The sequence below is a fragment of the Poromitra crassiceps genome, assembly GCF_964638095.1.
Source record: "Poromitra crassiceps genome assembly, chromosome: 1".
Classification (NCBI taxonomy): domain Eukaryota; kingdom Metazoa; phylum Chordata; class Actinopteri; order Beryciformes; family Melamphaidae; genus Poromitra; species Poromitra crassiceps.
In genome coordinates this window covers 82,896,878-82,912,796 of record NC_139623.1, presented here as the reverse complement: position 1 = coordinate 82,912,796, position 15,919 = coordinate 82,896,878, and the positions used below count along the sequence as shown (strand labels likewise).

The 15,919-nt window shown below is 41.8% G+C and overlaps 1 protein-coding gene across 2 annotated transcripts in view; it reads right to left on the bottom strand.

Annotated features, from left to right (window-relative positions):
• Nucleotides 1-15,919, bottom strand: part of gria4b (glutamate receptor, ionotropic, AMPA 4b) — a gene marked incomplete at both ends in the record, with an annotated part of 268,460 nt that overhangs the window by 60,111 nt on the left and 192,430 nt on the right. Inside the window, 3 exons of one of the 2 annotated variants that reach the window (XM_083647737.1) lie at nucleotides 4,435-4,467; nucleotides 8,399-8,509; nucleotides 15,611-15,715. In XM_083647737.1, coding sequence (XP_083503863.1) covers nucleotides 4,435-4,467; nucleotides 8,399-8,509; nucleotides 15,611-15,715 — 249 coding nt within the window. Of the gene's footprint in view, nucleotides 1-4,434; nucleotides 4,468-8,398; nucleotides 8,510-15,610; nucleotides 15,716-15,919 lie in introns of those variants that run through there. The other variant, XM_083647736.1, reaches the window with a different exon arrangement.

The following is a 15,919-nucleotide window of genomic DNA, read 5'->3' as shown; positions in this document are numbered from 1 at the left end:
ACAATATGGCGGCGGTGGGCGTGCCCGTACATGAGTGACGTCAATCGAATAAGGTCTATAGGTGATATCATGCAGTGAGAGACTCAAAGGACTTTCCCAAAGGCACGTCGTCGTGAAAATGTATTGGAATTATCAGATGAGATGTTGGAAAATGGGCAGTGTTTTGTGTGTGCTCTCTTCTCTCTCTCTCTCTCTCTCTCTCCCTCTCTCTCTCTCTCTCTCTCTCTCTCTCTATATATATATACCGTATATATATATATATATATATATATATATATATATATATGTGTGTGTGTTATACATTCAGGCTAACATGTTGGACAGGAAATTCCACTCCTGTTCTGATGATGTAAAGATCACACTCTTTAGGGCTTACTGTACCCCTATCTATACTGCCCCGTTGTGGGCAAAGTTTAAGAAGGCAAGCATGCATAAACTTCAGGTTGCCTATAATGATTGCATGCGCATCTTGCTGAAAAAGCCCAGGTGGAGCAGTGCTAGTGACCTGTTCTGTAAGGCGGGGGTGGCCACTTTCCAGGCGCTCCTGAGAAATCTGAGGTACAGGTTTATCTGTAGATTGAACGTGTCTCAGAATGTTATTATTAAGTTGCTCGCTGATCCTGGGCTAAGCACTGTGAGTAGTCACACATATGTGGAAACTCTGGTATGACTCTCTTTTATAATGTACTTTTATTGTGCCCTTATGTGCTTTTTGTAATTGTGTATGTGTCATCTATGGACCAAGCGTCTGCCAATAAAGGTTTGATTGATTGATTGATATATATATAATATATATATATATATGTATATATATATATATTAGGGCTGTCAAACGATTAATTTTCTTAATCGTGATTAACCTTGCGATTAACTATAGTTAATCGCGATTAATCACATATTTGTTTCGCATGTTTAAAATACCATTATTTTGCCTTTCAAAGCATTTTTTATTTCATATGAATCATTCTTACCAGTGTGTCGTGATTGGGAATCAAATTAATGCAAATAAATGTACTTTGTGATCTTGAATTTTAGATTTATTTTCAATTCAATAGAAGTGCAAGACCAGGCCCGATTTTAGCCTGCTACATTAGGGTGGGCTGGTAGGGGGCAACTTTGGCAGTAGGTTGCCAGAGGTTGTGGATTCGGGGATGGGGATTAAGTTGCATTATATTCTAATTTATAAAGAACGTTTTGAAGCAGGGTGTAGAAGCCATTTCCAGAGTTAAGTGTAATGGGTACACCAAATTGTTCCAGTAGGAGTCAGCCACCTACTTGTGACAGGTTGACAGATATGGGAAGATGTCATTATAATGTTTATGTTTACTATGGGGGACCAACAACTAATTTTATTTACCTTATTGGACTGACAGATAATTTTATAATTGTACTAGTTTCAAATATTTGGGTTTTCAGGATGATATAACTTGTTGCAGAACATCAATTTTGGTTTATTTGGTAAAAGTGGAACTGTATTCCTTCTGGTTTTCTTCATTGTTCATAATTTTGTGGAAAGCATTCACTATAGTCTATAGCACACATGGGCAAAATGCGGCCCGCGGGTGCGCGATGTGTGGCCCGCAATGGAATTGCATTTTATTTATTTTTTTACAGTGTGCACCTGAACGCAACATGCAAGATACCCGCTGAATAAGTGTCCAAATGTTCATGTCATTCTGGCCAATACTCCACTTCTGTTATAACATTTCAGTCTGGAATATGGAATACGAGGGATCAGCCGAGCAGCATTTTGGTAAACAAACCGCATCACTGTTACGGTTCCCGAACCCAAATTTTAACCGGCCGGCGTGTTCAGACCGAAAAAATAATTGGTTCTCAGTGGAACCAAAAGATAGTTGGTTTTTCCTTGGGAACCGTGACATCATCAGTGGGCGTGTCTTATTCTAGGCTGTGAAAACGAGCAGGAAGGAGAAGAAGGCAGTGACAACATGAAGAAAAATAATTTGCAGTGGTCTGCTGAGGAAACCAAATGTTTAGTAGCGATTTGGGCATCTACCGAATTTCAAGAAAAGCTAGAAAGCAGTACAAGAAACACACACACAAACACACACACACACACATACATACATATACATATACATATACATACACACAGCCGATCGGCTGTATGTGTTCTCGGCTTTACAAGGGATGGCATGTTACATTTCTGCCATCCACGGATACGTTGAATCTCAACGTATATGAACCAAAAAATATGTAGGAAGTTATAGTTTAACACAACAACTAAAGAATCAATGCAATGAAGCAAACAGCTGACTTTTCTGCCACAATCAAGCATACAAATAACAGCTGTTATAAAGCTGTTAACTGTGTTCATGTGTTTCGTCTGCTTTCTAGTTTGATGTCACGACAAGAACCACATTGACTTCTTTCACTTCTACTTTTACACCTGGGGATCACCCTGCCTGTGTGTTGTTTTCTTACATTCAAAGTGCCCTTCAGAGTTAAATGTGTGTAGCATGTATGCCTCATGGGAGCTCAGTCTAAGATGCAGAGGGTCATATAATACTGAGGACACTTCAATAGATTTACAGTACGGTAAATAAACCTTACTACTACAGTATCAAAAACTCATCAAACCCAACATTAGAAGTGGGAGTGAATAGGCAGGTTTAACTTTAACAATATCATCATGCTCAATGATGGATATGAAGTGGGATCATTATGAGAGCATTAGTCTTTCTAAGCTCTTCTAGAGCTTAGGGGAAGCCTTTTGAGTGTGTAATACACTGTAGAACAGGTATAGTGGGAGAGAGTGGGAGAAAGCCACTGACAGATTCAGAGCAAACAGGAATTCAGTTAGAAACATTCAAGTATTGCCTCACTTTTCAGGTCGCTGTCCGTGTACGTTATTGTACGGACTACAAATTCAAATTAAGATGGGAATTCAAACTTTGATGGGTCACATACAAGTACACTAGGTGTAATAATGAGACGACACGCACGCACGCACGCACGCGCAAACACACACACACACACACACACACACACGCACCAGGGTTCCCACACCTACTTAAACATCAAATTCAATGACTTTTGAAGGACTTTCCAGGCGCAATCCTCTCAAATTCAAGGACCCAACATGGCATAGTTTGAGTCTTGGATCAAGGTTAATTACTGTTAGAAAACTGATCATTTTTATAATAAGAACTAGCAGGCTTTACAGAAGCTCACAGACAACAATTAAAAAGAGAGAGAGGACTTCTCAACTGTGCTGAAAAATAATTATCAAAAGAACTTCAATTTCTATTCTTGCAATTCTTTCAATGACCTATTTTCAAAAACTTTCAAGGCATTGATTTTTTTTCTCAAATTCACAAACTTTCAAGGACCCATGGGAACGCTGGCACACACATACAGTATGAGTGATGGGTGTATTGCGACTTTGTTTATGCTAAAGACACTGTGCTGTTAGGAGTGCGTGACCCATTTTTGCCGTAATAGGTGTCCATCCACAAGCAACATCCTTAAAGTTGCATTCAGCGATGTTTTTGTGTTAAAAGGCTCTATATTCTGACAGCAGTCACTGAAATAGTGTTTGGTCAGTAACTTGGAACTCCCCATCCCCCACTGTACTCTGTCTCTCTCCTGTAGTCCTGCATGCAGGGCGGACGTATCTCCGCAACTGTAACTGGTAGAGACTCACGAATGGCGGCGTTGGATTCAGGGTGAAAAAATACATATGGTTTCATTTCTCTGATTGGATACAAATTTGGCGTGGACCTCCCACTATCCAAACAGAGAAATGTTTACATTTTCGGGGAAACGGAAAGTCAGATCGCGATGCCTCTAAAATATGCATACAGTATAGTCCTTTAGAGTCTAAAGGACTATACTGTATGCATATTTTCACCCCGAATCCAACGCCGTCTCTGCGAGTTAACAGTTGCGGAGATACATGCATGCAGGGCTACAGGAGAGAGATAGAGGACAGCGGGGGGTTGGGAGATCCAAGTCACTGACCAAACACTCTATTTCAGTGATTGCTGTCAGAATATAGAGCCATGAATGCAACTTTAAATAAAGCTTTTCTGTCCTCCATTTGCATTTCATTTTCCTCTTGAGGGGGGTCCATTACGACTGAGTGGGTCCATGTCTTGTTCACTTTCCTAGGGTGTCCATTAAATAGCTGTGGTGTCTCTCCTCTCGCCCAGTGTCTTTAGGGCCTTCATTTTGGCTCGGGGGGCTGTGTCCATCACTCTGCCATTAAGGGCCTTTCATATCCTGCTCGTGTCCAACTGGGGCTCAGTGTCTTAAAACGAGGTTCCTCATCAGTCCAACTGGGGCTCAGTGTCTTAAAACGAGGTTCCTCATCAGTCCAACTGGGGCTCAGTGTCTTAAAACGAGGTTCCTCATCAGTCCAACTGGGGCTCAGTGTCTTAAAACGAGGTTCCTCATCAGTCCAACTGGGGCTCAGTTTCTTAAAACGGGGTTCCTCATCAGGGGCTGAAAAGAGGGAGGATTGTGCTGAGCTATGACTCTCCATTCCCCGCCTCCTCCCCTCCTCCACTCAGTCTACGGTCAGGATCTGGCTGCTTTATTCTATATATATATATATATATGCACGCATTTTTTCCCACCTAATTTCAGAGCACATCTGGGGCCCTATCTTGGTACAGGCGATATCCCCTATTTGCGCTTGCACACCTGTTTTGTGCGTGACTTAAGGCAGGGAAGATTGCAGTCCACTGTCCAGGTGTTATGCCGAGTTTTGCACCCCCGCCCAGCAGCAGCTAAACGCATCCCCACCTCACGGGAGCATATTGTAATGATTTATACAGAAACATAACTGTTTAAAAATGATATAATTGTTTGGGTAGACGTGACCTCCCTGTTTTTTAAGTTAAAACAGACCAAAAATATGGTGGCGATGCAATTACTCGCGGGGAAGCATAACTCGTCACAACGGGCGCGAACGCAGATTAGAGCAGAGGTTCTCAAATGTTTTTCAGCCAAGGACCCCTTACAAGATAGAAAATATACCGGGGACCCCCTCATTCTGATTTGTGATTTTGGGCTAAGCTTAATTGTTTCCACGGTAACGTGCTTGACTTTTAATTTGATAGGTTTGTTATTAGAATGTAATCCATGAACCATTTTAGATTTAAAGCATAAACTATTTTCGTTGAACTATGAAGATTTTGAAAATTTTTTTTTTTTTTTATTACATTACATTTACATTACGTCATTTAGCAGACGCTTTTGTTTTGTCCAAAGCGACTTACAATATCACAATTTGTCAACAGTCCAGAAAACCACTATGCAACACAATCAATGACAGCCAAGATATTTTGATAGACTAGCACCATGTAGGAAGTAGTTTGAGAAGGAATAAGTAACATGTAGCATTTTCTTTTTAATAAAAAAAAAAAAAAAAAAAAAAACATATATATATATTTTTTTTACTTGAAAACTTTTCGCGGACCCCCTGGCAAAGTGCCACGGACCCCTGGGGGTCCGCGGACCCCCATTTGAGAACCGCTGGATTAGAGGCATGCCAAATCATTTATGCACGGCGCAAACGGGATTTGGGCGGTGTTTACCACCAGAATTATTCACAGGTGTGGCCTGGCAATGCCTGGGCATTACAGCAATCAAACCAGATTCCCGTCTTGCAGTCCCTGTAATACAGTTTGCGTGAGGCATGCTGTAATTCTCCCCATGCGTAATTTGGATAGGTGTAGGCCTATTGACTGTATATATTATCCCGATCTCATAACGACACCATCACATCATATACATGTTAAAAACATCTGTGTTTTGATGCAATTCAGGTTATTTTGTTGGCTGGGGTGGGACAATAGAAACGTGTTTGCAGCGGGTAAATGGCGGAGACAAAAAAGAAAAGATTGGAGGATTTACAGTGGACTCAATTAAAACTCGGCGAAACATTGAGCTGCCGACTCCTGCCGAGACAGAGAGAGCTTGTGACAGATCGGCTGTGGTGCCAACGACCCTCCAGGTTATAGCAGGTGAAGGTGAATAGCCTATTGCAAGTAGGCTACAATGTACAAGTTTTCTCAATTGATTTACCATAACCCCTCCTTGCGATGTGATAAAAGTTTCTCAGTGAATTATAGTTGATTGCCTCACCGAATAATCTGCTGATTACCCAATTTTAGCAGCAGAATTTGATGTCCTGGCATGGCACGTCCGGGCGTAATGACATTTCTGTGCTGCGCAGCGTGGAGATTATGGTGCGCTCAAGCGCAGCGAGTGTTTTAGCGCCTAAGAGGTGCTTTTCAAAGCTCTTAGCGCAAAGTAATTGCGAGCTGCTGATGATAGAATAATGCCATCTATCCCCACATTTTACGCCTGCTTTGGCATGTGGCACGCTTATGCCCAGTACAATTATAACAGGCATGCGCTTGTGCCCGCCCCAATTTGCATTGCGCGTGGCGTCAAACGAGCGCAAACGCTAAATTACCGCTTTTGCGAAGATAGGGCCCCATGTCTCTCCTGTAGTGGAATTACAAGTAACACATTATTACGCCTACTCTTATTGTTATGGCCCACTGGCAGATGCAGACATAAATGCAATGCTTTTCAAAATGTACACATTCACTAACTTAGGTTATGTAAAAAATGCAATATGGTATTTTTATTTATTTATGTAACATTGTCTTGCAAACAAAACTGAAAGATTGATCCTGTCATATCAGGTCATATCGGGCCCATGCCGATATTTAATTTCAAAGCCTTTATCAGCTGATACCGATGACATGCCAATATCTTGTGCATCCCTATGACTTATTACCCTATTCACAAGGTCCATCATGTCTTTGTCATGTGTACAACTACTTTCCTACTTTCCTTTGGTTTTTGGAGCTGTATGACTGTAATGTTTTAGATGTTTATCGGTGCAATAAAAAGAGAACCTAAGTCATGGCAGCCGGTGATGGAGCCGTGTGGCTGGTTCTTGAGATGCTTATCGGTGCAATAAAGAGAAAGCCTCCATTTCTTTAACCGTTTCTATGCTGTTAACGTCCATAGCAGTGAAGCGTGTGGGATGCCTCAACTCTGGTCAGTCACAGCAGACAACAAGGGACCTTCAAGGGTAGTGGTGTACTACTGAATACCGAGCAATACACGGGGATATGAGCTCATCAGGCCACTAGTAGCAGCACAGTGTAGACAACAGCTATGATGGTTGACTGGCAGGTCTAACATTTAAGGAAGAATCCACCCTTAAATACACGGTTATATCAAGTGATGTTCAGTGATTTCATTTCTGTTATTTGGTGATTTCCTACATCTCTCAGAATGTGTTTTGATTAAAGCAACAAGTTATGGTGGTCTTCCAGGCGTAATTATAAATCTAGCTAGCGAGCCAATTGGTTTGTGAGCATTAGGGCATGTCTATGGTAGCTGTGGCCATGCCCCTTATAATCAGAATGAATGTATTGTGGCTGCACTGCATTCTGGTCTATTTAGGCCACTTTTGGTGGAGAAATTGGCCTCTTTGACTTTTCTACAATGGATTTCAATGTAAGTCAAGAAATAAGTAGGTAAATATATGGAGGACTGTAGCTGATGCGTGATTTCTAACCCCACATAGGATAAGCAATAACCACGCCCTGTGTTGCCGGGATTGGCCAGGAGCATTGAAGCTTGGGACTAAAGCACCTGGGGTTTTTCATCTTTTAAAATAAAGATGTTTAAAAAACTATTGCTTGTTACATTTTCAGTGCTGTACCTTTTCTCTGGGTAAGAATTGAGCTTGAAATTAACGATACATTATATTATATGAGCTATGAACGTGAACACACCGTTTATATTATTGCATGTTTTTGTAGATTGTGTACATTGTGTAGATTACAATTATTATGCTTATTATTATTATTATATGCTAAGGAAGGTAGGTGACCATAATTCATTTCAATGTCCGCTCTCAATATCGCTGTCTGTTCTCAAGAGCTATTCAGTTGGTTCATGAAATCGCTGGGCTGCGTGCCCTCCAGTGTTGCTCCTGGCCAATCCCGGCGCCACAGGGCATGGTTATTGCTTATCCTATGTGGGGTTAGAAATCACACGTAGCTGATATGTGTTACACAGCTAAGACGCTTTACAAGGGGAACAGGCATTTACTACACTTAAATATTTTTTAGTGGACACCTCCATCACCATACCTTTAATGCCAGGATTCCAAATGTGGCCTGTTTGAATGTGAGTTTTTATGATGTGTTTGGATGTATGTTGTAGGAGCCACTGAACCTCTGGCTCCTGACTCTGTAGCTCCTTGAGGTATTATGTAGTTGCCAACAGCTAAAGCACAAGTGTGTGTGTGTGCGCGCGCACGTGTGTGTAGGCGTGTGTGTGTGTGTGTGTGTATGTGTGTGTGTGTGCGCGAGCGAGTGAGCGTGTGCTGGTCTCTTACCATGATGGTAGTCACAACAACAGTCCGGTTCTCCATGCCAGAAGTGTCATTGGGAAGCAGGGGCGAGTCCTGGATCAGCACCAGTTTGTCTGCATCGTTCCAGTAGCCGATCTGAAGGTAAAGGGACTGTGTAAGTCATATTTTAGTCAAAATACTTTTACTAAAAATCAGATCTATTCCAGTCAGTGTCATCCACCTCTGATGGATATGATACAGTTTGATTGATTACATATTTATTGATGAATACAAGTATGCATGAATGAATTATTCATTATTGTTATTGTGTTTTAGTGTCCCATGGTCTAATTGCTGTTTCAGATGCTTTTCCACCCTGACAAGTATTAACCTACAGTAACACTGAATACTTGTAACAATTTGGAATCGATTTGGCATAAAATGGTCAAATCTAAATATACTGCATATCAACTATCAGCTACCATGTTCATGTCCTATCAGAAGAAGAATTAGAGGGTACTGTGTCTTGTTGCCATTTCTTGGAAGTGTTTATGTGTTTAACTTGTACATCCACATCCAAGATGGCGGTTGCCAGCAAGTCTTCTTCCAAAAGACCCTGTGGGACAAATTTGCTGCCTGTGTTGACACAATTCGTGATGCCAAGTGGGACAGAAGTTCCCCCATGTGCTACTTGTAATGACCACTAGGGGGCCATTGTGAAAGTCCCCCCCCCTCCCCAATCAGCAGCTCATAAATCAGATTTGACATGAAGGTGGCACCGGTACCATCAATCCAAATAAATATTCAGAGGGCGAAGATCAGAGCAGAACCTCAGAGTTGGATGATACTGACTGACTGATATATCGGTCTAACTCTAGCCATTAAAGCACTAAGTATATAGCTACCCCGTTGCCAATTGTGTGTGGATATGCAAAAGAGTTGTGAGCTATAACCAGGAAGTAGCGTGACATCGAAATAAGCCGGGCGCCGCATAGGGTGTAGTAGAGGACGCGGGAACAAAACCCTCGTATTTCACACTGGAGAGCCGTGTTTACGTCCTGGCATGTTCAAAGTCTGCATTTCAACCGGAAGTCAAGGTTGACGTTTTTGTTATTTAAGCCTAACCTAAATCATACACTTGTGTTGTTGGATACGTGTGCCAGGTGAGGCAGTAACAGCAGTGCGACTTTATTTGGCACATAGCAGTCAGTAGACTGAATTAATGACCAATTTACAGGTTAAAAAGCAAACATGAGCATAGGTTAAAATGCACAATTGGCACAGGTTAAAATGCAGACATCGGCACATAGCTTCACTAACTAAAATAGAATTTCAGTCATAAACAAAAGGAGACCAGACCAACAGGACATGTTATGGGGTATGGAGGAGGTTCAGGAGTCTAGTAAGGTATGGTATGGGAGAGTTCTGATGGCAACGTGTTTTTGTGAGGGGATTGTTCAGTTAGAACAGACAATACATATTGCTGTATTTGTACTTGTCAGACGTGGACTTACTCATCTTGCCTCTGAACCCCGTCATCTGGTCGAGTGTGGGTTGGCGACTGTGCTTGCACTAGGACTAATGTTACGCATGATCAGCGGCTAAGTTAACGTTACATGTAGCTCTGGCTTCCACGCAGCTGCAACATGTTTAACATTGAGATATAACGGAGGCTTGAAGTGCTGATATGCAAATGTTTGTCATTACAGCGCACTTCCCACATGTGGGGCTTTGTTGTCTGATGTCACTCAATGCACAGTATATATATATATATATATATATATATATATATATATATATATATATATATATATATACGTATATATACGTATATATACGTATATATACATACATACAGTATATATATGATATAAGATATGTATTATATATATGATTAAGATATGTTTTATATGTTTTATACTGCAATATTTAGGGTTTAGTTGAAGACTATAAGCAAAGCAAAGAGGGTGGAGATGTTATTTTTGATGTTTAGTTTATAATAATAAGATAATAAAATAGAATACTATCCTGGGTAAAGCTCATATATGCTAGTCCAACATGTTCAGTTATAACCAATGGTGACAAGTCAACTAGCTTTCCATTACTTCACTCGGTCCAGCAGGGTTGCCCTCTCTCGCTGGCCCTCTTCGCGCTCGAGCCCCTTGCCTTAAAAATACGTTGTCACCCAAGCCTTGCAGGCCTGAAAGTCGGAGGCTTTGAGACGCATATCAGTTTGTATGCCGAGGATATAATATTGTACCTACATAATTCAGAAAAGTCGATGCCCCCTCTCCTAGAATTAATCACCTCCTTCGGTAAGCTGTCCGGATACACAATTAACTGGACAAAGAGTAACTTTATGCCTCTCTCTGATGTCTTCACTCCCGGTTTCCTGGAAAATCTCCCATTCAAATTGGCAAAGGACTGCCTCACCTATCTTGGCTTGACCATACCCAGAGATCCTAAACTAATATTTAAGTTGAACTTTGCAGACTTTGTTTCAAGACTTAAACAGTGTATAGAAAACTGGAAAATCCTGCCTCTCCATGATTGGCCGTATAAACTCAATTAAGATGGTCTCTCTTCTTAGGTTCCTTTATCTTTGTCAAAATATTCCCATATTTGTCACGTCAGCTTTTTTCAAAGAACTGGACTCCGTAATTATGTCCTACATCTGGAATTATAAAAACCACAGAATTTCAAAAATTCACTTGCAAAAACCCAAGTCTGGAGGAGGATTTGCCTTACCAGTATTTAGGCACTACTACTGGGCTGCCAATGTTAGGGCTCTGATGTACTGGCAGCAAGGGACTCCGGGTAACTTAACTTCCGGGGCCCCCTTGTGGCTGAAAATGGAGGCCAGCTCCATTGTCAACTCTTCCTTGGCAGCCATGCTATTTGCTAAGAAATCTGGGACATTAGAAAATTTACTATAAACTTTTAGAAGAATTTTAAACCAAGTCAGAAGTGTTCTGAGTCTACCAGATATTTCTGTCCACACACCAATTTGTTTCAATCACTCTTTTTTTGCTCCTTGGTCAGACAAAAACTATCATGCCTGGAGTGGGAAGGGGCTAGTTTCCATCAAAGACCTATACATAGATGGTCAAGTTCGAGTTGCCCGCCACCAACTGGCTCAGATTCCTGCAAGTCAGAAATTATGTTAGATCCAAGATTTGCACCTTTGCAGTGCTCCCAAATGAGCATGCTTTTTTCAATGTATTACTGAGCCCTCCTCACTCCAAGCATCTTATCTCTAGATTTGTCTGTTTGACAACTGCAACACGGCGTCTACTGAGAGGATTAGAGAAGCATGGCAGGGGGAACTTGGCATTGATTTATCTGAGATGATGTGGGAAAGGAGTCTGTCTGTGGTACAACTCTGCTCAGTTAATAGCAGACACCAGCTAATCCAATTTCAAGTTGCTCACCGTCTTCACTACTCCAAGCATAAATTACACAAGATCTTCTTCCCTTCTGTCTCGCCATTGTGTGACAGGTGTCAGGTGGCAGAGGGCACACTATCTCATGCCTTCTGGTTCTGCCCTTCATTAACAGGATTCTGGGTCAAAATATTTGATTACCGTAAATTCCGGACTATAAGCCGCACCGGTGTATAAGCCGCACCTGCAAAGTTGACTATTTTTTTCTTATATAAGCCGCACCGGACTATAAGCCGCGGGTGTTTTAATGTTTTTTTTTTTTTTTTTTTTTTGTGTTTTAATGTTTAATTACCATATGTAATGCTCCCATTTATTAACATTTCAACAAAACAACATAACACAACACCACCTGTGTTGTTATTTACAGTGCACACAGTGTCATACAGTGTCATACAGTGTCATACAGTGTCATACAGTGTCATACAGTGTCATACAGTGTGGTGAAAAGAGGGCAAGAGAGGAAATTAAAACAGAAGTGGATTTATAGTTAGAAAGAGTGCTAAAAAAGAGAGATTTTTTTTTTTTTTTTTTTTTTTTTTTGAAAAAATCCATAGATAAGCCGCACCGTTATATAAGCCGCAGGGGCCAAAAAAGGCCAAAAAACGGGAAAAAAGGTGCGGCTTATAGTCCGGAATTTACGGTAGTACTCTAAGGCCTATAAAATGACCCTAGAGCCAGAGGCAGAACTTGCCATCTTCAGCTGCTCAGAGTCCTCTGTGAACTTTCCTACAGATGTGCAACAATCTCTGACACTGGGGACAACTATCGCCAAAAGACTCATTTTGAAGGAATGGAAGTCCTCCTCTTCACCTTCTTTTCAGTTGTCGCTGATGGACATGATCTCTGTTATACAGATGGAGAAACTCAGGTCCCTGAGGACCAACTCGCTTTGAAGGTTCTCAACTATCTGGGACCCTTTTTTGGCCTACTTTGACAACGTTAAGAATGACAAGTGACTGAGATTGGTGGTGACGGATGGGTCGCCCGGCTGGTATCTCATGGACCCCTTGCGTGGGATCCCATGCACATTATCTCTTGAATCACATAAGCCCCTGATGCGGCTGGTAACACCATGTTGTAATGTTGAATGTTGATGATGTCTTTTTATTTTTATTTTTCTGTGTCTGAGCCTGTTTGTCTTGTTCGTATATTGTTGTATACAAAATTCGGAATATATATATATATACAGTATATATATATACCGTATATATATATATATGCATATGCATATGTGTGTGTGTGTGTGTGTTTCTGCCTGTGTTGCTGTCTGTTGTAGTGTAAAACAACCTAACCTAAAGGGAGAGCAGATGGTGACATGAAAGTGAGTGAGAAAAGGAAAAAATACTGAATAATGACATCACAACAGTATAATCCTAATGTTAATTTAAATGAGATATTCCTCTAAATATGTCTAAAAAACGTCCAAACGCCCGTAAGCTGCCAAAAGAGTCCATTTCTTGCAGCACCCCCTATTAAAAACAGTTCCAGCATCACTGGTGGTGACTGGTCACCCATTAATTTTTCCATAGACATTTTGTAAAATGCTTTGCTAAAAAGATAGATTTACTTGGTCAAACAAAGCAATTCAGTTATATTTAGAATCAGGAGAGACCATATAACATTTTACTCTGACCAAAATAATTTTTTTTAATCTTCTTGTTTTCCCCCCTTCTTGTGTCAGTGTGTACTGTTTGGGGAGGAAGGGGGGATAGGGGCCCCTGGGGGTGCTAATCGGCCTTGATTTGTACGCAGATTGGTGAGACCGGGTTGATATAGCATTGACAGCAACCATAAGTCAGTGAGGATGGAAACGTAGAGCGAGCCAGCTGGCTACTGATTGGCTGTTGGTGTGAAGCCAGAAGGAACCAAGAGTTGTAAGTGGCTGATACCTCTTCTGCGCCGGGGCCTCAGGAAGATTGACGATGATAGGGAATGTGGGGGAGAGGTTGAAACGCACACACACGCACTCATGTGCGCACACACACACAAACAAACACACACACACACGCGCACACACACACACACACACACACACACACACAGACACTGTCCTAACAGGACCCTCGCTGTGAACAGGAGGACAGGCCAGAGCAGCTTTCTGATTGATGGGAACTCCTCCCCGCTTCGTGGTGACCCTTCCGTGCTCCATCTCGATGACTCTATTTCATCCCATTCTCTCTCCGTCACTCTCGCTGCAAGCGCTCTGTCTCATTTTCCCATTTTCCCAGAAATTTCCTCTCACTTTCCTTCAGACATTTTCTTTCTCTTAACAGAAGGAGGGGATGTTGGCTGAGACTGAAGCCCTTCACAACCTACTTATGATAATAGGAAAATGCCACAACACACATATTCACCATCTCTACTCCGCCCCCTCCCCCGCTTTTTTTTATCTCATTTTTATCCCCCATTAGTGCGAATTTTAATTTATTTATCCAGGTTGCTGCTCCACCCTCTGCCGATCTGGGGAAAGCCGAAACTGGCTCCATGCTTCCTCTGAGACATGGGCAGTCAGCCAGCCACTTCCCACATAGCACGTGGGAGGTTCACGCTATTCCAACGAGTTCCCCTCCCTCCGAACAGGCGCCCCTAACGACCAGAGGAGGCACCACATCAGCAACCAGGATATTGCATGTTTTTGGTGTGGGGTTCCTATATGAAGGAAACCCCCAGGGGGAACGGGGAGAACATGCAAACTCCACACAGAAAGGCCCTTTTGACGACCCCACCCGGGCTGTGGGCACTCGAGGACATGCGGAGGGGCACACACTCCTTCAGCGCTCACAGCGTCCCAGGTGGGAATCGAACCCAGGACCTTCTAGCTGTGAGGCCACAGCGCTTACCACTGCACCACCATGCCCCCCTACCATCTGAGCAAACAGCAGGGCACACATCTCCTCTGAATATTACTCCTGGGCATTGGCAGGATGTATTTCTCAGTATGGGGGGGTGGAGGGGGGGGGTGGTTATCGATAATCTTATCAAAACTATGCTCCATAATTTGCAATTATCATTTTTATGCCTCCACCGGCGATATAATTATTATATACGTATATATATATACAATTTCGTATGTGGGCAATGTTTGCTTGTTTTCAAGTTCTGCGTTCGGCCACAGCTATGCCGTTTTACATGCGATCGGGCTGAAACCTTCAGGGTGTGGAAGGGGTGACCTGACGGCATCTGATTTTTTGATTAGGCTAATTAGCTAATGATGTGATGTCATCAGTGATGATGTCATCAGTGATGATGTCAAAAGTGATGTCATAAGGGCGCACACACACACACACACACACACGCGCACACACACACACACACACACACACACTGATGATGTCATCAGTGGTATCATAATGGGGCACACACACACATAAGGAGGCATTGTGACATCACTGATGTAATAACATTTGAGCAAGGTTAGGTTAGGCCTAGGCCTCGAGCGTGCATAGCGCGCAAGATGCCTAGTATACACACACACACACACACACACACACACACACACACACACACACACACACACACACACACACACACTCACACATGTATATACATACATATATATGTATATGCAGTCGTGTATATATATGTATATATATATGTATAATGTATATATATATGTATGTATATGTATATGTATATATATATACATGTATGTATGTATGTATGTATGTATGTATATATATATATATATATATATATATATATATATATATATATATATATATATATATATATATAACTGAATTGATAAAACTGGCATTCACATACAGTATGTTCCCTGTTTACATAAATCAAATCAGTGTGGTATATATCTTACCCGTCTGGGTCCATTATTCTTCAGTTCAAACACGTCCATAGTGTAGTTGACCCTGCGGCCATAATGGTCAAACTGGACATTACCTGTTAACCCCTGCAGCCGGACCTGGGCACAGGAGGAACACAGGGAAGTAACTACAACACAGCCAGAAAGCAGTCAGCCAGTATTCACATGTTTTACTGAGGGGCTGAGAGAGGACAAATCGAAGCCACGTCTAGTCTAGTCACATTTCTACTGTACTATAGTTTCTAAGGGCTAGTTTGGGTCAGTTGTACAGACGATCTTGCAAAAATAAAAATAAAATAAAAA